At 35.5% G+C, this 21063-nt stretch overlaps 1 protein-coding gene across 17 annotated transcripts in view; it reads left to right on the top strand.

Annotated features, from left to right (window-relative positions):
• The window catches only part of Cep112 (centrosomal protein 112), a 451807-nt gene that overhangs the window by 272323 nt on the left and 158421 nt on the right, over positions 1–21063 (top strand). For all 17 annotated transcript variants that reach the window (XM_078041823.1, XM_078041825.1, XM_078041822.1 and 14 more), the window contains one exon: positions 8793–9023. In XM_078041823.1, coding sequence (XP_077897949.1) covers positions 8793–9023 — 231 coding nt within the window. The remainder of the gene's footprint in view (positions 1–8792; positions 9024–21063) is intronic.

Raw genomic sequence — 21063 nt, 5'->3', positions numbered from 1 at the left:
TAAATTTTTAATATTGTCCAATTTATCAATATTTTACTTCATAAATTATGCTGGTGTTGTATTTGAAGGTTCACTACATTGCCTCCTGTTTTTTTTTCTCTAAGTTTTAATTTTTTAAGTCATTTCATTTATTTTTTGTGGTTTGGGGGATGGAATCTAGAGCCTTGTGCATTCTAGGCAAGTGTTCTACCAGTGAGCTCTATCCTCAGCCCTTAGTTTTATGTTTCATATTTAGGGCTGTGATCTACTTTTTGATAATTAACTCTGAGAGAGATGCAAGGATTGTGTCTGAGTTTGTTCATTTGTTTGCTTTGCTTTTGATATTTAATTGTTTTAGCACCATTTGTTGAAAATCTATCTTTTTCCATTGAATTGCCTTTGTTTCTTTGTGAGAGTATCTGTAGACTATATAGATGTATTTCTGGGCTCTCTCTTTGGTTTCATCAGTCTCTGTGTCTGTTCCTTTGCCAATACCATCATGGCCTGTCTTGATTATGTAGCTTTATAGTAAGTCTTAAAATCAAGTAGTTTGAACCCTCTAGTTTCCTTCCTTTCTTCAGTATCGTATTGGTGATTCCAGGTTTTTATTGCCTTTTCATGTAAGCTTTATTATGAGATTGATAGTGATTTTTTTCCTTCAGATTGCTTAAGATCTATCTTGAAACTTAACAGTAAAAATATGAGACATCATAAAAAATATAAGATGAGAGGTCAGAAGGGATTTTCAACTATCTGTGTTTTATAAAATATTTCACAATAAGAATATATTAATATATCACTTGGAGAATGAAATCAAAGTTTAGGAAAGAGGTGTTGGTTAGTGACGTTTGAGAGAGCTGATCCATGCTCCTTCCTTTCATTCTTTCTTTTTTAAAATGAATGTTATTATGTATGATTATAAGGCATAACAATGATGTTATAGGATACATACAGATAGTAAAATGCTTACTATACTGAGCAGATTAGCATATTCATCATCTTAACAGAGTTGACCTTCTGTTTTTCTGTGCATGTGGCACAGCAGCTTGAATTTAGCATGAATCCCATATACAGTACAATTCGATTACCTCATATCGTACAATAGATCTCTAGGCCTATTTGTCTTGCATATCTGCTGATTTGTTCTCTGACTTGTATCTCCCAATTTTCTCCTACCCTCAACTAGTGACCCTGGTAACCACTGTTTTGTTCTCTATCTCTGTGTATTTTATTTATTCACTTTTTTAGATCCCACATATAAATGAGACCATGCAGTATGTTTCTTTCTATGCTGGCTTGTTATACTTTGGATAATGCCTCTTCTAGAAATATACTCTAAGAACATGAAGTCACTACCTTGTAAGGAGGTCTGTACTCCCCTCTTTATTGCAGTCTTATTCACAGTAGCCAAGAGATGTAAATGACCTGTATTCCTTGCTGGATGAATAAATAAATAAACTATGGTGCACATATGAAGCACAATATTATTTGTCCCTAAAAAGAATGAGCTTTTTGCCATTTGCTACAACATGGATGAACCTGAGGTCTTTATGCTAAGTGAAATCATCCAGACACACAAAGAAAAATAGTGGATGACTTGTCTTTTGTGTATTGCTGTTTTATAGAGTAGTATTTAGATGTGGATTTTTCTTCCTTCTTTTTTCCCTTTCTCCCACCCTTCCTTCCTAGCCTGCCTGTCATATATTATCCTCCTTATTTCTCTGGATTTTTGCTTTCCTTCATTTCTGGAAGATTCTCAACCATCATCTTTCAGATCTTTCCTATCTCCACTCTCTTTCTTCCCCTTCAGAAACTCCAATTAGACATACATTAGATCATTTATTTTACCTTCCATGGCTTTAAAAATTTTGTTTATTAGCTTTTATCATCTGATGTTATTGTTTTGCATTCTGGGTAATTATTGTGTCTTCTGTTTCAATACTCACTTCTGGGTTTGAATTAATTGCCTTAACTCATTCATCCTCTCTTTTATACAAAAATTTCATTTTGAGGAGTTATATTGGGTTCTTTCTCAAAATTTTTGCTTCATCTCTTCTGGCTTACTCATTTTGTGATTCCATTCTTTGTTTCCTTTACTATTTTACAGATGTTTATTTTATGCTCTTCTCCTGATCATTCCCATGTCTTAAGTGCTTGACAGGGAGAATCTGTTTGCTGGCTCACTCATGATGGTTTTTATCTGGACTTTGTAATTTTATATTATGTGCTTATTTTTGGTTTAATCTTACTTTATGAGAAACTTGGAAACATTAAACTGAAGAATCTTTCTTCAGAGGGAATTGTGTTTGCTTCAGTTGAAAGTAGGTAGCACTTGCTTAGGAACCACATTGGGCCCTGTTTCAGTTCTGGTTGGTTTAATTCAGGAGTTTCATGCTTAGCTTTCATAGTCCTTCCTCGTGAAGCTTTGATGTCAATTCGAACATTTTCCTCAAAGATGCCTTGCATTTTGGATGCGCCTGTTGTTCATTGTTCTGCTTTTTGGACATGCAATGTTACCTGTTTGTTTCCCCTACTTTGCATGTCTCTCTTACTTACTGTGAACAGGAAAAAAAAAACCGCAAAATTATATCTCATGCAAGTTCTAGTGGTTTGATATCATGAGGCACTCTCAAAAATATCTAATCTGCATAACTGGCCTAAGTGAGTGTCCTAAATCACAAGTGTTCCTTTTCTCTCTTGCCTTCCACCTGCATTTAGGTTTTTAGTGCTTACCATTCTCCTTCTAAAAACATATTTCTGACCATTCTACTCTTTACCTTCCTGTTATTCTCTCTAGAGTGCATCTAATCCATTTCAAACATTCAAGATCCTTCAATGTTTGCACCAAATCTTTTTTTTTTTTTAATTTTCCTTATTCTCTGGCTTCTTTCGTGCTGCTCATTTCTTCTGCCTGAAATGTCCTACATCTATCCCTGTTCCCAAATGGTTCAGTTTATCTATTAAGGCCCATCTCAGATGGTTTCAGTTTTATTCAGTTTTTCAGAATTCTTCCTAAATGAAAGTAACTCTTCCCACATCCAAACTCTTATGGTGCTTTGTCTTCTCTTACAGCAAGTGTGTGCATAGCTTGTGTATCATAGTAAAAATTCTTTAGGGAATTTTTTTTTCCTTAAAGTCCTATACCATGATGGCTCCCATATCATAAGGACTAATAAATATGTGTCAAAAGAAGTAAATTATACATAATTTTAAATTAAAGAATGAGCTAGGGAAAATATTTAGCTTCTTATAATTGGTCATAAACTTTTTATGAATATACAAAGTTAACCTCTTATGTCAGGAAGGTATTAATGTCTCTTTATTATAAGAATGCCTATGGAATAATTTTTCAACTTTAAAAATAACCCAAATGGATGTTTCTTAACCATGAACATCATTTCCTCAACGTAGATATATTTTGCTTTCATGAGGTGTATTTGTAAATTTTTCCTGGAGTTAGTTTGATGGTCATCCTGGCATCTATAATCTTCTATAGGAAGTTTGAACCTTATACTTCAGGTAAGATTCAGAGTGGTTTTGAGAGTTATTAACTTTCTAAAAAAAATTGACCTCTATGTTTTCACTAGTAATTGAAAGTCAGCTTGACAAAAGCTGTATTTGTAGTGTGTCTCTTAAAGACCTAACCTTTTTGACTTTTTTTTTTGTTTTGGTAATTCAGCTTTATTAAGTCATTCATGTAGATGAAGCTTTGTAGCTATTTGTAATATAAAGGAAAAATGAACACATGTATTCCATATAGATCTTGGCACTTTTATCACTCTGCCAGCACATGCTGATGATTGAAATAAGGGAAACATTCAACCTTAAGTTCTTTCATTTAATATTTTATTTCTTTCATAATTAGTTAATACATTCCCCAGGGTTTTTCCTTCTATTTGAAAATTACCAATGGACTATATTAAAAATGGCTGGACAAACACATTTATGTTAGAGGAAGAAATTAGTCAGTGAATAATAGTATTTCTAGCAATTAAAAATGCCTTCCTCCAAGTTCCCATCACATACCTAATCATCAGTAACAACAGACACAATAATGAAGTGAAGTGCAGCATAACCTGCAAGGTGTAGAGAAATAGGTGCACCTGCATACTGTTGTTCACACTGTGAATACATTTGGTGTGTCTGCAGAGCAATTTGAGAAAAGGTTAAATGTAATTCTTATCTTTTGGCCAAATAATTTTGGTAACATACTATAAAAGCAAAATACCATTATAATTGGTTCACAAATACCTGATATATAATTATGAGTAATTGTAAATAAGATAAATATCCAAGGTTAGATTGTCCTATGGCTACAAAAGTGAGAGGCAAGAACAGAAAGAAACTTTCTTCCCCTTACCTTCTTTCAGCAGTTTCCTGTGGTTTTCTTCTCATCTGTAGCCTCTTCCTTCCAAATGCAACTTGTTCTCCAGTTCAGAACTGCCTTCTTTCTATCCAGGAGCTTCTCAGAGTTTGTTGTTATTTTTATTACTCTTGTTCTTATCGCCATTAATATCTAGACCCATGCTTCCTGTCATTTCCCCAAGGTTGCTTTGAGGAAGGCAGCCAGCAGCCCATCCTAGTTTGTCATCTGAGACTACTGAGCTTTTTTTGAAAGAGCTTTTTTTGCCTCATAAAACTCGACTTCTCTCACTGCCACCCAGAAGGTTTCTTGTCTGTTCAGAATTTAATTAAATTGACTATCTCTTCTCTCTTATTCCCAGTTACTGAGTTCGAAGGGATCATTATCAAACAAGAAACAACAGGCAAGAGACTCTATTTTCAAGGACAATTGGTCTATAGCTGTGTATCAATATACAGAGACCAATATATCTATGAAATAGAGAAACAAGCTTTAAAACATTTAAAACATTTTCTATTTTAAAAAAGACTCATCTCTTCTAGTTCCAGTTACATGAATTGACCAAATCCTCCTATAGATTTCAAATAATTCAAGTCAGCATTTTAGAGAGGCCAAATAAAAATGAGATACCTATCACCACCACACTCCAGAGCTCAGATTTGTTATTATCAAGCACTTTTTCTTCCTCCAACATAAATGTGTTTTCCAGCCATCTTTAATATAACTCTTCCAATCTAGCACAGAGAATGAGGAGGGTCAATAGTTAAGCTAATAATCACAATCCAAAATAAAGGAAAATTCTGTATATAAATAATATCTACATACTGGGTTGTTGCAAAGATTAAATAAAATCTGCATAAAATGCCTGGTGCAATGTAAGTACTCAAAATTCTAGCAGTTAATATGCATCATGTAGAAATGGTAAGATTGTTAGCATGAACAACCAGATGAACATATTTTATTGAAAATAATTATAGGAATTTTGATTACTAAAGCAATTTCTTATGATTTTGCATTGTGTTCCTATTATCTGCATCCTAGGGTTACTTTTTTATTTCTTCCACATTGGGAGTTTCTGATTTCTAGTTAGAGAAGTATTGATTTATACAGTGCTGGTTGAAAGTACCTTATACATGAAACAGTTATCCTTATGTTTCAGAAAATGTTGCATTTGTAGTTAATGTATGGGTGGTGATAAAACGTTCCCTTAAAACTAAACTAACTGTTCATCTAGTAGAATGGCAGATTAGATTCCCTGATCAACTTTTCCTTTCAAAATAGCTGAAGATGCTAAATATAATTGTTTTTGAAAGTATATTCCTGAGCTGTACATTAGCTCAGATACTCAGAGAAGAAACACTGAGTGAAAACAGAAGCAGAGTACTGAAAAAAGCTCTCGTCTCGAGGACCTTTTCTAAACCGAGTGAACATGAACTTAACTTCTGTTTTGTTGAGTGTTTTATTTTCTCTTGTTTACTGCCTAAAATTTACAGTATCAGAATATTCCAAAAAGTTTGAGGCTGTGAACTTAAATTTATCCACAAATGCTGATATCTGTAGGTGTCTGGCAGAAGGACATGATTAACAAAGAACCCACTTTCAATTCCACTAGATAAAACTCCAATAAATGTGAGCTCACATTTTAAAAAGAGCACAAAACAAAACAAGAAAACAAAGTGCTATAAACCAGAGCCTTCAGAAATTTTGAGTAGCAGAGAGAGCCCTTCAAAACTTGAGATATTGGAATATTACACATAAAATAGAAATTAGTCATATTTTGTTTATATATATATATATATATACACACAAACTAGTAAAACTAGTAAAAATAAAAACAGTTAAAATTAAGAACTTGGATGGATCTGATAGCAGATTAGACAGAAGAAAACATACAGAATGTAGAAGGGACTACAATAGATGAACAATGTGAAAATGAGACTAAGGGAAATGGAAAATTGGGAGAAAATCAACATTCATCTGAATGAGTTATAAGCAGTAAAGTGAGAAGGAAGAGACTGAATTCCATAAGGAGTAGAGAAAAGAAGGAACAGAGTTGGGTCACAGCGGAGAATTTCACAGTATGTATCAAAGACTCATCAAAGACTTAGCAGACTAGCATGTCCTGATCAAAGTGAGTAACAAGCCTCCCCTTAGAGAAATCATGAAGAAACTGACCAACACTAAAGACAAGAAGAAAATCTTAAAGGCAGCCAGGTTGCTGTACCTTCACAGGAATGACAGCTGGCTTTTCAGCAGCCCCCCAAGGATGTGAAAACTCAATGTGCTAGCCACTGAACCTCCTTGAAAGAACTTGAGGGTTGCAGTTGGGGCTAAAGGAAAGTGGTGTTTGTTGGGAAGTCAGAGTTCAAGTCAAAGTAATGAAGTAAGACATTAGTAAATGAATGGTCTATTTAAACAGCTGCTGACTGGATAAAATAATGACATTAGCAATATTGAATGAGAAAAACAAATGAAATAAAAATAACTATTGAAGGTGAATCTGGAAGTGGACAATGCAACTTAGAATTTATTTTATTGTTTAGAAGATAGCAAAATAGCTTTAAAATGTGAAAAGTGAAGCATGGATATTTTGGCTGAAATATGACTTCTAAACAGGAGAAGAAAAGTGATGGAAGAAAAAAATTTCAGAATAAAATCACACTAAATAGGGAGAAAAAAAGAAATTCACAAAAGAGCAAATGACACCAAAAAAAGAGGAAAAAGAAAGGAAAATATGCAAGATATACAAACTAATTGGACTAAACGCCCATTTAAAAGACAAATATTATTTTCATTTTAAAAAGAAAATTCAAAATCTGTATGCTGTTATATCTTTCTCTAAAAATTAAGGATGCAAGAAGGTTTAGAGGAAAAGATTGGATTAAAAAAATATACCAAGCAAATACTCTTCCCGGAAAAAAAAGCTAATATTCATATCTGTTTATCACAGACAGAACTGACTTAAAGGTATCATCAGTACTGGAGAAAAAGAAATTGAGAATAATTTGGTAACAAAAATCCAATCAGTGAGTAGACATAACATTTCTATGGATTTTATGACCTCAAAATAATATAAAGGAAAGTTCGGGCAATATAAAGAGAAATAGACAAATCTACCAGCATAGGAGATTTTAATGCACATTTTAAAGTGCATTATGTGGGAAAAAATCAGTAGTTACAGAAGTTTGATGCAATGGACACGTGTAGAACATAGTACTCAACTGCAGAAAAGATAGAATACACATTTGCTAGAAATAACACGTGAAGCTTTTAAAAAATTGATTCTGTGGCTTGCCATCAAATAATCTCAACAATTTTCAAAAAATTAATGCAAGATATACTACATTCCTTGACCCTAAACCAAGTATGACTAGTGTCTTTATAAAAGGAAGGAAATAAATCTCCAGAGAGAACAGATCATGTGAAGGTAGAGGCAGAAACTGGAATGATGTGTCTACAAACCAAGGAACCCAAGACTGCCAGCAAGAACCAGAAGCTTCCAAGAAAAGACTGGAGCAGGTTCTGCTTCAGACCCTCCCCAGGAGTAACTCTTTCAACACCTCAGTGTTTAGATTTCCACCTGCAGAATTGCAAGAGAGTAAGTTTCTCCTCTTATAATATACCCGGCTTGTGGCTCTTTGTTATGGCAGCCCAATGAGATGAATATATTCCGTATGCTTGGGTATTAAGAAAGATGCTGCCAAATGACTCATCAGTCAAAGGTTAAAAAGAGAATTAAAAAATTTTTTGAACTAAATGATAATGAAAATGCCATATATCTAAACCTTAAGAGATGGTCCTAAAGCAATATAGAGAGAGACATTTAGAGTCTTAGAAAAGAAAGGATAAAAGTAAATGATGATGCCATGCAGTGGCACGTGCTCGTAATCCCAACGACTCAGGAGGCTGAAGTAAGAGGATCACAAGCTCTAGACTAGCCTAGTCTCAAAAAATAAAAAGGATTGGGGATGTCACTCACTGAGGTACCGAAATAAATATTCTAAATAAGAATTTAAAAGAAGGAATACAAAATAACCCAAGCAAAATAGGAGGAAGAATGTAAAAAACAAAGGCAGATAATGAAATAAAAAAACAAAAATGCAATAGACAATGTTGGATAAATTTCAGGAACATGAAACTGAATATCTGAAAAGCAAATCAGAAAAATACAAGTAACATTCATTTCATACATATTAGAAACAAAACTACACATTATGCTGTTTCAGGATACAAGTCTATGGTAAAACGTTCCAAGAGGTACTTACCTCTGAGCTGGAGTTGATGGCATGGGATGAGAGAATACTATAATGGAGGAAGGGAAGGGAAGTAGGCAGGAAGGAAGAAAAGAAAAGGTGAACTTTTTAATACTTTGTGTTTTATACTTTGTAATTGGCCCGTTGTGACTCTCCTATTCATATCCCCTGACCTCTTTTCTGTTTTTAAAATCAAGGTTGTTTCGGACATGGAGGCCCAAGTTCACAAGCTGAGAGAAGAGCTGATCAGTGTAAACTCACAGCGTAAACAGCAGCTGGTGGAACTTGGTCTTCTACGTGAGGAGGAAAAGCAAAGAGCTGCGAGGGACCATGAGACTGTTGTCAGTAAGCTGAAGGCTGAATCAGAAAAGATGAAGATAGAGCTGAAGAAGACTCATGCTGCTGAGACAGAGATGACACTGGAGAAGGTGAGACACCTCACTGGAATTTTTAATGTACAGGTGAAGCCCATCTTTAAACCCACTCACATCATTCTCATGTTTAATCTCTAAAAAGTAATAGACACAGACTTACTCTTCAAATTTATAAACACTTAAAGTGCTTTAAGGAGCAGTTTCAGTTTCTTTTGTAAACACAGCTAAAATAATCTAGGTAATTTCCTAACTTTATCCATGAATTTTGTGGAAGGGATTATAAAGAACATTCATTAGTAAGTGAATATGTGGTACAATGCAGCAGTATTATAATGTTGTCAAGTATTATGCTGATTAGGGATTCCTGGGCTGTAACAATGAATTTTCCTAGATTAGACTGTTTCAAATTTTCTCAGATGTCTGATAATTATTTCTAAACTTTATAGTTTTTTATAACACAAATGATAACGTGATTTCCAGGTTGGTTCTTTAGTAAAAAATAAGAAAAACTTCTTTAGAATTATATGTTAGTGAAATAATGTCTATATAGTGTTTATGTATTTTGGATTGACTGATATTTAAGCTATAACCTCAAATATCCTTACTTTTGATGTTCTGAAAACATAAATATTTTAACCAGGTACTCAAATGTAAATTGTTAATAATCATATAACTATAAATTGCCCCTTGGACAATTTGCATCTGTATCTTAGGAAACTTGAAAAAAATAATTTAAGAATCAGCTTATTCTATTCAGTTTCTCTACCTCTTCTTTGTCTTCAAATAATGTCAAACCCTCAGAGAGTACAGTTCTCCATTCTCACCATTGCTCCCCGACTGCGATCCTGAGGTGTTTGCTCTACAGTGTCTTAATTCAACTGAAAGTCATATTTCAGCAGTCTGCCCTTTGGCAGCACAGATTAGAACCCAGAAATAAATAGAAAAGGGGTGCTAAGGAGGGAAGAGTGAGCTTGGCTTCTTGGAACAGTTGGGGTGCTGGTATGACTGGGAATGAGGACCTCAGAGGAGAAGGGAGGTGAGGCCAAGAAGACCTCAGGACCCAGGCCAGGTCAGACATGGGCCATGGGAAAGGCTTTGTCTTGACTGCAAGTGGAGGAAGCTTGGTGGGTTTTGAGCAGAAAAATTGATGTGATCCAACTCACACTTGAAAGGGATTTCGCCAACTGTGTTATAAAATGGTAGTGACCACAGAGAGAGACACATGCAGATAACTATAATGCAAGTAGAATGTGAAACTGGGGAAAATTATTTTCTGTTATGGAAATCGGGGGAAATTAATTGAAGTAGATGTCATTTGAACTAGATATAGTGATATATAGGATTTAGACAAATAGACATAGAAGAAGGCATTTCAGGTCAAAGGGAATAAATACAAAGCAAGAGCGAATAAAACTATTTGTATGGCTTACAGGCTGGCCAAGCCAAGTGGGGTGGTCAGGCTAAAAGATAGTTTAAGGATCACTGGAAGTTTCCAAAGTGGTGATAAGTTGGTTGTGGGGTTTTTTCTCTTTTTTTTTTTTTGGTTCTGGGTATTAAATCCAGGGGTGCTTAACCACTGAGCCATATCCCAACCCTTTTTATATTTCATTTAGAGACAGGGCTTGCTGAGTTGCTTAGGGCCTCACTAAGTTTCTGAGTCTGGCTTTGAACTTGCAATCCTCCTGCCTCAGCCTTCTGAGCCACTGGAATTACAGACATGCACCAGTGTGCCCAGCTGGTGATAAGGCTTCAACTGCCTAGGGTGAACAGTAAGAAGCTACTGAGATTGTCTGAGATGAAGTGTCAAGATTCAGGTGATAATTAGGAAATGATTCTGTGAGGCCAGGTATCACAGAAGTAGAAGGGTTGACTGGGACTGAGCTATCCAGGTGAAAGGCCCTGAGGGAGCTAGAGCTATGTGAGATTTGGGGGTGTCTCTGGCAATTGAATGGAGAATCACCTGGGAGATGGCATTGATTAGACTCAAGTACAATTTCAACTCTTAATTAGTTGGAAACAGGAGAAGTTTCTGGTTTGGATAGAAAAGATGAATCTAGTTAGGAATAGGTTCAGTTTGAAGTGCCACCCTACACCGAGCTGTGACATTCACTTGCTGCTGAGAGAACATTTCTGTGTATCCTAAGAAAAGGCAGGAGGGTGGGGGAAGCAGCTGTAGGGTTCACTCATAGAGAGGGTGTGAGCTGAGGCCTTGGGAGTAATGAGAGAAATAAAGAAAAAAAGAGAGAGAGAGAGAAAGGGGTAGAAGAAAATAGAGGGAAAGAGAGGGAAAGAAGAAGAAAATTGGAACATTTGTAATGGAAGAATTTAAGGGTATAACTGCATTTGAGAACTTAGGGAAGAAACAGTCAGAAGGGTGATCAAGGTGAAAGAAATATGAGAAGTATATATTTTCATGGAAATAGGGGAAAGGAATATTTGAAAAGGAGGATTGTCAAGAATGGGACAGAAAGTCAGGAAGGACGAGCGTTGAGAAAAGGTCACTGGACTTGAAACTGAGAAGTCATTGATGATCTTGGACAGGGCACTGAAAATGATAGTGTAGGCAGAACATGGTCACAAAAGGAGAGTGAGGAAGTGCAGATCAGTGAACGCTCCTTTGTTTGTGAAAATTTGATTTTAAAATTAGGAAGTTTGGCTGGGATATACCTCAGAGATTGAGCACTTGCCTAGCATGCATGAGGCCCTGGGTTTGATCCCCAGCACCACAAACAACAGTAACCACAAAAACAGGAAGTTACAATTCCAAAGAGCAGGAGTTAAAGAAAATGTGTTTTTAGTCTGGTTATGTCTCAAGCATTTTAACATTCAGGAAAAAGGGACTGGTGAAGAGGAAGAGCTTTTTGGTATGGAGAATAGTCAGTGGTGTGCCAGAGGAGGGCCTATCGAAATCACAGCCCTGGCCTACCTCAGCCCTTGGCTTTAGGGGTACATGCAGAACATGTGGCAGGGTTCATTCCTGGAACTGCCCCGAGGTTCTTATACCTGCATCTTCTGCCTGCAGCCGTCTATGATTTTCTTATAGCTGGCCTCTTTCTCATGGTGCTATACTTTTTAACATCTTTCTCTGACCTGTCTAAAGTCTGGCTTCTTTTGGTGGGGTGTGGGGTACCAGGAATTGAACTCAGGAAGTCGGGGCCTAATCCAAGGAGATTTGGGCCTACTTTTTTTTCTGTTAGGTGCAGGGTCTATGGTTTAATTTCTAGATTCTTGATCTACTTCGTGTTGAGTTTTGTGCATGGTGAGACATATGGGTGTAATTTCATTTTGTTATATATGGATTTCCAGTTTTCCCAGCAGCATTTGTTGAAGAGGCTATCTTTTTTCCAATGCATGTTTTTAGTGCCTTTGTCTAATATGAGATAACTATAATTATGTGGGTTTGTCTCTGTGTCTTCTATTCTATACCATTGGTCTACAGGTCTATTTTGGTGCCAGTATCATGCTGTTTTTGTTACTGTTGCTCTGTAGTATAGTTTAAGATCTGGTATAGTAATGCCTCCTGCTTCACTCTTCTTGCTAAGGATTGCTTTTTTTGCTATTTTGGGTCTCTTATTTTTCCATATGAATTTCATGATTGCTTTTTCTATTTCTATGAGGAATGCCAATGGGATTTTTATTGGGATTGCATTAAATCTGTATACCACTTTTGGTAGTGTGGTCATTTTGACTATTAATTCTGCCTATCTAAGAACAAGGTAGATCCTTCCATCTTCTAAGGTCTTCTCTAGTTTCTTTCTTTATCGTTCTGTAGTTTTCATTGTAAAGGTTTTTCACCTATTTCATTGATTCCCAAGTAATTTCTTTCTTTCTTTTTTTTTTTTTTTTTTTTTTGAGGCTATTGTAGATGGATGATTTTCCTAGTTTTTCTTTTAGAGGATTTGTCACTGATGTACAGAAATGCCTTTGATTTATATGTGTTGATTTTATATCTTGATACTTTGCTGAATTCATTTATTAGTTCTATCTGAAATAATCTTTTTATATTGGCTTTTTTATTCTCTGTTCCCTCCCACCCACTAGAACATCACTCCATGAGCATGTCCATCTTATTCATTCCTGTACTGTTAATGCTTTAAAAACCTGGCATGTGGTATGTGTTCCATCACCCAAGTATATTAAACGAATGAGTGACAGGAGGCTTGTGTTTAGCCTAGGGAGAGGGAAGAAGAGGGTGGGTAAAGTATGGAGAAGTTTAGTGACAAGACTTGAGAAGACCTTAGATCTAAAATTCTTTTTATATAACTTTATTTTATGTGGTGCTGAGGATCCAATCCAGTACCTTACATGTGCTAGGCAAGCGCTCTGCCACTGAGCCACAGCCCCAACCCTGAGAGCTAAAAGTCTTATTAGTAAAGACGACAGTAGTCAGCTTAGGTGTGGAGTTTCAAAAAAATGAAGCAGCCAGGCTAAGCAAGGTGGGAGGATGCCACTGAAAGGAAGAGGAAGGGAAGGAATCTGCTGAGATGGAATCAGAGTTGTCCTGCAGATAGAGGAGAGAGTAGGGGCAGTATGAGTCTGGAAGAATGGAGTGTTCCTGAGCTGAACTGAGAATACATGTAAAGCAAGAAGATAGAGTGAACTTAGTAATTTTAGTAATCTTAGTTGACATGGAGACAGCACTGGGGAGGTTAGCCAGAATGCAGGGACTTGTTGGCAAGGGGGACAGTCTGGGGAAAGGGCATACAGCAGCAAGTAGGCTGGAGTTTAGTACCAAGAGTTTGATTTTTGTTGAATTGGAGGAATTTGCCAACCACCAAAGCCATATGATGAAATCCAAGTGCTGACTAAAGTTAGATAGATAGATAGGTAGGTAGGTAGGTAGGTAGATAGATAGAAAAACAAAAGAAAAAAATCTAAGCACTGAGCTCCTAATATGATGAGTTATTTGTATTTCCAATTGATAGGTGTTTTTACTTAATTAAAGAAGTTAAGCATTTCCAAATGCAAAATGGACTGAGTTAAAAACATGCTTTATGAAATATTAGTTTCTAAAGCTTCACAATCTTGGTACTTTGCACAAAATCAGCATTCATTAACTGTTAGATGAATGAATAAATGGGTGATCAACTATGAAATTCAGCATAGCCCCTGTGAATGGGAATGTGAATGATGGGAATGTTATTAAGTTATCCAGATTTGATTTCAACACATAAATACTTTGGGTAGTGCAAACTGTATGTTTGTGTTCATATGTTTGTAAGCTTGGTGTGGTAGTGCAGCTACCAGGAGGCTGAGGTGGGAAGATCATTGGAGCCCAGAAATTCTAGCCAACCTGGACAATGTGGTGACATCTGTCTTAAAAGAAAAAGTCAATCAGATATTCATTTGGGTTATTTTAGTGTTGTGGTTTCCTCCATATTAATAAATTAAACAAAAAGCATATTTTTAGATATAGTTTTAATTTTCCTACAAAAATTAATAAACATTTGAGTTTCTACTCTGAAAGTTTGAATTTACACTAATATTCCAGTAATTTAGTTTCTAATCTGTTGTGTCATTCTGGAAACTACTTGATTCTTCCCACAGATTCTTATAAAAAGTTGAATGTTTTGTCATGTTTAAATAAATCTGGGTCAAAATATTTGCTAGCAGTTCAAAATTCAGTCAGAATTAAAAGTTTTAGAAATTAATTTTTTGTCATTGAGTATAAAATTGAGGTTCTAAGAGACGAGGTCAATAGCACCAGAATAATAAATAATCTAAATGTAACATTCCCTCTGGGCCTGGTTTATTTCAGTAGCACTTACAATGTTAAGGTTATAAAAGAATTCCTAAGTCCAGCTCCTACCTCGGTATCTGTCAGCAGCTGTTTAGACCTAGATGAGATCTTCAGTGGCCTAGAGTTAAAAGAAATGTGCGCTATTTCCGCAAGGTCAAAATGCTTGAAGTAGAGAATCCAAGAGAGTAAATGATTGGCATTTGCAAAGGGAGCACTTTTTTTTTCTCTTTTAAAATCTTCTCAAACAGAATTTAAATAAAGTCCATAAAATATGAACCTTTGAAAAATTAAAGAACATCACTAAGTGATGATAGTAATTTTCAGAAGATCGATTAAAACCCTGGCATTTAAATTTTATCTTTATTTCAGAAAACTTTTCCACTATTTTTACAATAACCTTTCCTTAAACAGAAGGAAAGTAGAGATGCGTATTAAACTCCCTATTACTTAACATGGCTCAGATATAATTAATGGTACTAAGTTACATGTATGCAAAATAGCTGTCCACACTTAGCTGGCTGAGACCATGCAAAGTAAACAATTCTTTCTCTTGCTTTTTAAAAACTTACACTAAGAATATTCAAATTTTATTTGAAATTCATTGAGAATATAGTGATCATTGTTTTATGGTATTCCATTTTATGGGTGTAGCATAATTTATTGTTTTTCTTTTATTTTGGAACATTTATATTTTTAAAAAATATATACTTTATGTGGAAGATTAGTATCTTTGTACAAAAATTTTGTTGTCAACATTTCCAATTTTTCCCCTCTTAGGTTAAAATTCTTGTATAATTACTGGGTCAAATTGCATTTCAGAAAATTTGTACTAATTTATATTTATCCTCATAGAGTATCTGTTTGACCCAACCCATTCTTAGTATTATTACTATTTTCCTTAACTTTTGCTGTTTTATGAAATTGGTTATTTTAATTTGCATTTTAAGAGCAAGAAATTGAACATTTATAATAGATTTCCTATTTGTATTTCATTGCCTGTGGATTACCTGTTCATATTTTTTTGCCAGTTTCTGTGTCCTTATGATTTTTCATAAACTTACATGAACTCTTTTTCCTTTTAGAATGATAAAGCTCTTATGATCATTGTGGCAAGTATTTTTGGTAGTTGCCTTTTAATTTTTTGAGACACAAAAAAATTTGTTTTTATTGAGTCTGATCTATTCATCTTTTCTGTTGTGAATTCTCCACTATAGGTTCTTTAAGCTTAACATTTTGATATTTTAATATATATTAACATCTCACACATTTTTTTCAGTGTACTCTGCTAAGTAAAAGGCGCTTATGAATTTGACATTGCATTCACCAGTGTGGGTTCCTGGTCTGTAATTTTAAGTGGTAGCTGAAGGATTATGCTGGAATTCTGCCAGCCTGAAGTCATTAAAAGATTCTGAGCAACAGTTCAGCATCTTTTTCAAATTTAAGAAAGGCTCCGTATGGCATGATTATTCAAAAAAGCTAAGGTCATAGAAGCTACTTAAACCTTTGAAATTTATAATTACCGGATTAATATTAACTTATAGAGACATTGTCATTTTGGCTTAAAAAGGATTTCTAATCTCAGTTCTGTCCTTCCAACTTTGATCTTTTCCTTGACTTTTTTTCTTTACTAAAAATAAGTGAAGTTTATATCTTTAAATTTTAAAATTAAATATTAAGATTTACAAAATCAATTGACAAATGACATCCAGTATAATTTTTATAGTAACCCATGAATGATGATGAATTTGATGTTGGTATTTCTCTGAGATTATATAGCTTCAGCCTGGTATAACGGACTGTAGTGACACCTCTAAACATGATTATAAAAGAAAAAAATACAAAGAAAGTTCAACTTGGAAAACTAAGGATGTGTACATATTTTAGGAGCAATAAATTTGAATATGTCTTTGAATGATGGAAGGGTTTATATCTTGCTTTATACAAAAGCAAAAACTTTTGTTGCCATTTTCACAAAATGCCAAATCAAACCAATTCAGGTATTTTAGTTACATCAGTTTATTTATCTTCTATGTAACAAGAGGTAGTATTCTTTGTTTGTTTGTTTGTTTTTACCAAACTTCAACTCCAGCTTCTTCCTAATTTGTCTGAGTTCTGATGTGAGTCACCTGTTTCACAAGGTGAAAATCAAAACTGGAATCATATATGAGCTGTTCGTGTATTTTAAAAAATAGAGCAGGTATTTATCATCACTTATGCTTGAGCATTTGCATTGTCAAAAGTTCACCCTTACTTGAGCAGAGTGCAAAGCACAATATATTTATTGTGTAGTCACAGCTGTGACACATGAGGACAGGCTGCTCCCTGATGAAGGCCTTTTGGCTTCCTAGAGTCTTCTGTTTATCCTCTCCCTGCCTCTTTAATGCATGTCAAAGAGCACTTCTGTTTTCTAGCAGTCTGGAAGGTCCCATCAATAACTTACCTTCAGAGTTTTCCAAGCCTAGAAAAAAAAAATGTTTTATTTGGAGAAAATTAAAAGTCAGTGTATTTTATGTTAAGATTATTTGAAAATAAAATGTAGAATTATAAATGAACCATAAATTGAGCATTTAAAATTTATAAGAGTAATTCTTCCTTGTTATTCTCTAACTCTCCAATGTTCCAGGAGAGCCATTAAAAATGGGAATTCTTCCATTGACCAGAAGTTGTTGCTTTTCTCTTTTTGAATTATGTGGAAAAAAAATTCTACCTAGAAAAATTGAGAATCTCTTATGGTCAGTGCAGCAAAAGATTTTGATTTGACTTTAGAAGTTATTGAAAATACAGCAGTTTATTTGCTATCTTCAGAGGTTGATATCTAAACCCAGAGAGTGGGGAGCAAATAAAAGAAGCCGGTGTTTGTGCTATGTGTGCATGTGCATGAGCAAGTACACCCTGTCAGTTTGGGTTTTTTTGGTGTGTGCATGTATTTAAGATTAGTGTTAACAACTGTGTATGCCTTTTGATCCCCTCATCCTTGTAGCAAAGCCATAAGACTTATTGGACTTGTATCTTTTTCCATGTCACTGGGTGTCGGGGGCAAGGGGGGGGGAGCTCCCGTGGCACCCAGGGTAGAGGGCACTCTCTCCTTGAGGGGGAGGCCCCTCTCACCTGGGTGACGAGGGGAATAAAATATTAGTATTTTAACATGATGAAATTACTGCAAATAAGAACAAAATCATAATTTATGGTACTGGTTTGATAGCTCACCACTCGTGCATCCTGATTTGTCCAGAAAAGTCCCAGTTTATACCTGTTGTCTTAGTGTCTTATATGACTTAGCATTTCCCCAACCATTTTCACTCTTAAACATGTCCCAGCCTCAGTGCTGTTATATGTCACTTTAACTACCAGGATACTTTTTAGGTAATAGTTGCTTCTTTTCTTCTTATGAATCCCATAACTTAATTGAGTGTTACAGCTGTCAAAAATTATTTTAAATGAGTGCCTTTCTGACCGTAGAACTGACCTTAGGTTATAGATAACTAGATTATAATTATTTTAATATTCCAGACAGCCTAACTGATGTTTTTTCCACACATCAACAGTTCAGTAGCATTGTATGCACATAGAACCTAAATTATTTCCCATTTATTAGGAGACTCAGGGAAGCTGGGGTGAAGGGTTAGTTCCTCCCCATTCTACACTCCTGACTCCTGGTTTAGATGTTCTATGAGTACTAGGTGTGAGATTGAGTCTCTGAGGTTGCACTGTGTTGTGGGTGTGGTATAGTGGAAGAGTTCGGGGCTTAGAGTCAAATCTGGCTCTAACACTTGTTTGTAATGGACCTGGATTTCCTGATCCAGTATTGAGAAGATTAAATAAGTTGATAATTGAAAGTGATCAAGTAATTTAAATTAAATATATTATAGACAAAGTAGAGAAACAGAAAGTACATGGTCAGAAAAAAAATACAACTAACTTAAAATAAATCTCTTTATTCTCACAATTAGGAATATATTCTATTTTTGACATATTGAAAAAGTAATTCATTTTAAGTAATACCAAGTATCATTTTTTGTTAATAATAACAAATGCCAAGAATGAGTGAATAAAAACTCTAAAGTGCTGATAATGGGAATGAAAGCTTTTGGTAATCTATTATGGACCTTAAAAATATCCATCTCTTTAACCTGGTAATATATTCCTTGGTTAGCATAATATCAAAACCTAAAAAAGTCATCCATCTAAAAATTATTGGTCTCCCTTATGGTATTGTAAAAAATTCATCAGGCTAAAGAATCAAGTAGCACAGTTAAAATGTTATACACCATGATCACATGGTGTTTATTTCAGGAATGCAAAGATAGTTTGATATTAGGAACACTTAAAGTATGATTCATTGTATCAATAAATCAAAAGAGAAAAATTGTATATGGTACTTGAGCCTAAGCGTTTATAAAAAGGATATTGGAAGGATAGGGAAGTTTATTTCTCTCACACAGAACAGTCCGTAAGCATTAGGATAACCCAGTGGGGTGAGAAAATTATTTTTTTAATATTCACTTTTTACTGATTTTTTGTATATGACAATGTAATGCATTACAATTCATATTACACTATAGAGCACATTTTTCATATCTCTGGTTGTATGTATATAATGTATGATCACACCAATTCATGTCTTCATACATGTACTTTGCATGATGATGTTCATCACATTCCACCATCATTTCTAACCCCGTCCCCTCCCCTCCCACCTCTCTGCCCTATCTAGAGTTCGATGTTCCTCCCATGCTCCCCTTCTGTATCCCACTATGAATCAGACTCCTTATATCAAAGAAAACATTTGGCATTTGTTTTTTGGAGATTGGCTCATTTCACTTAGCATGATACTTTCCAGTTCCATCCATTCAGCAGCAAATGCCATAATTTCATTCTTCTGTGTAATATTCCATTGGGTACATATACCACATTTTTGTATCCATTCATCTGTTGAAGGGCATATTTTAGCTATCGTGTTCCATAGTTTAGCTATTGTGAATTGTGCTGCTATAAATATTGATGTGGCTGTGTCCCTGTAAGTCCTTTGGGTATAGTCCAAGGAGGGGAATAGGTGGGTCAAATGGTGGCTCCATTCCCAGTTTTCCAAAGAAGCTCCATACTGCGTTCCATATTGGCTATACCAGTTTGAGAAAATGATTTTGTTGCACAAAGTCACATAGGAATCCAACCTAGCTGTTGAGATGCCTCTTTTATCCTCAATATGGTAGATTCAAATCTGTATTAAAGACTGATATTCCAGTTGACAACATTTCTTAATTAGTGGCAAGGGATGGTGGGGGGCAGAGTAGAGAGATGAAGAGAAGAACAGGCCATTTTATTTTGAGGAAGTGCTATGGAAGTTGCACACATCATTCTCATATTCCACTGGAGATAATTTTGTCCCAGTCCACATCTGTGGAAGCAGGGACCTGGAAGCATGGACAGTAATAGAAGAGGGAAGGTTGTTATTTTTTTTAAGAGAAAAAGAGACGCTGGGGATAGTCAATAGGCAATGACACACTCAGTGCTTTCCATGTTTGGTGCCTGTCTTGTGTACAGACATCCTGGGTGGTTGGGACATAGCAGTGAACAAAGCAGGCAGATACTCCTATCCCCTCTGAGCTCATTATGGCAAGACAGACAGACAGTAAGCATTGATTTTTATATATAAATACATACACACAAACATACACACACATGCACACATAACAGAATTTTGAAAAATGTCTTTCCTATTGAAATGATAGAGAAGAATAAGGCAGATTCTGGAATACCACGGTTGGTTCTGTTTAAATAGTGTGATCAGAGTTGACTTCATCAGGAAGATAGCATTTGAGCAAAATGAAGGAGTTGAGTGAGCCATGACAACTTTTGGAGGAAGAAATTGCTGACAAGGGAATAGCCACTTTAATGGCTCAAAGGCAGGAGTGGGGCTGGCATGGCTAAGGATCAGTAGGGAAACCATTATGGACACAGTGCAGTGGACAATGGGGAGAGGGCAGAATATGATGAGAGGGATTCCAAGGCTCTGATCATTGCTTCAAGGTCATTCCAAGGACTTGGGCCTTAACTCTGAGTAATGGGACAACATGAGAGTATTACATCACAGAGGGGACCTCTAAGTTACATGAGAACAAAAGTGGGAAGCCAGTTAGTCCAGATAAGAGGATAATGATGACTTAGCCCACAGTGGGAACAGGAGAGGGGGTCAGATTCTGGATGTGTTTAGGGTTAACATAGCTTTCCAATGGCTTTGATGGAGGATGAGAGACTGAGAAAGTAAGCCATGGAGGAATTCACACTCAGGGAAAAAAGGGAGAGAAATATGGCAGTTCATTTCTTTGGGGGATGAAATCATCTGTGATTTTTGCA

The sequence above is a fragment of the Ictidomys tridecemlineatus genome, chromosome 3 (assembly GCF_052094955.1).
Source record: "Ictidomys tridecemlineatus isolate mIctTri1 chromosome 3, mIctTri1.hap1, whole genome shotgun sequence".
NCBI lineage: Eukaryota > Metazoa > Chordata > Mammalia > Rodentia > Sciuridae > Ictidomys > Ictidomys tridecemlineatus.
Note: the sequence above shows the minus strand (reverse complement) of the source record. Positions and strands in the feature narration are given on the sequence as shown.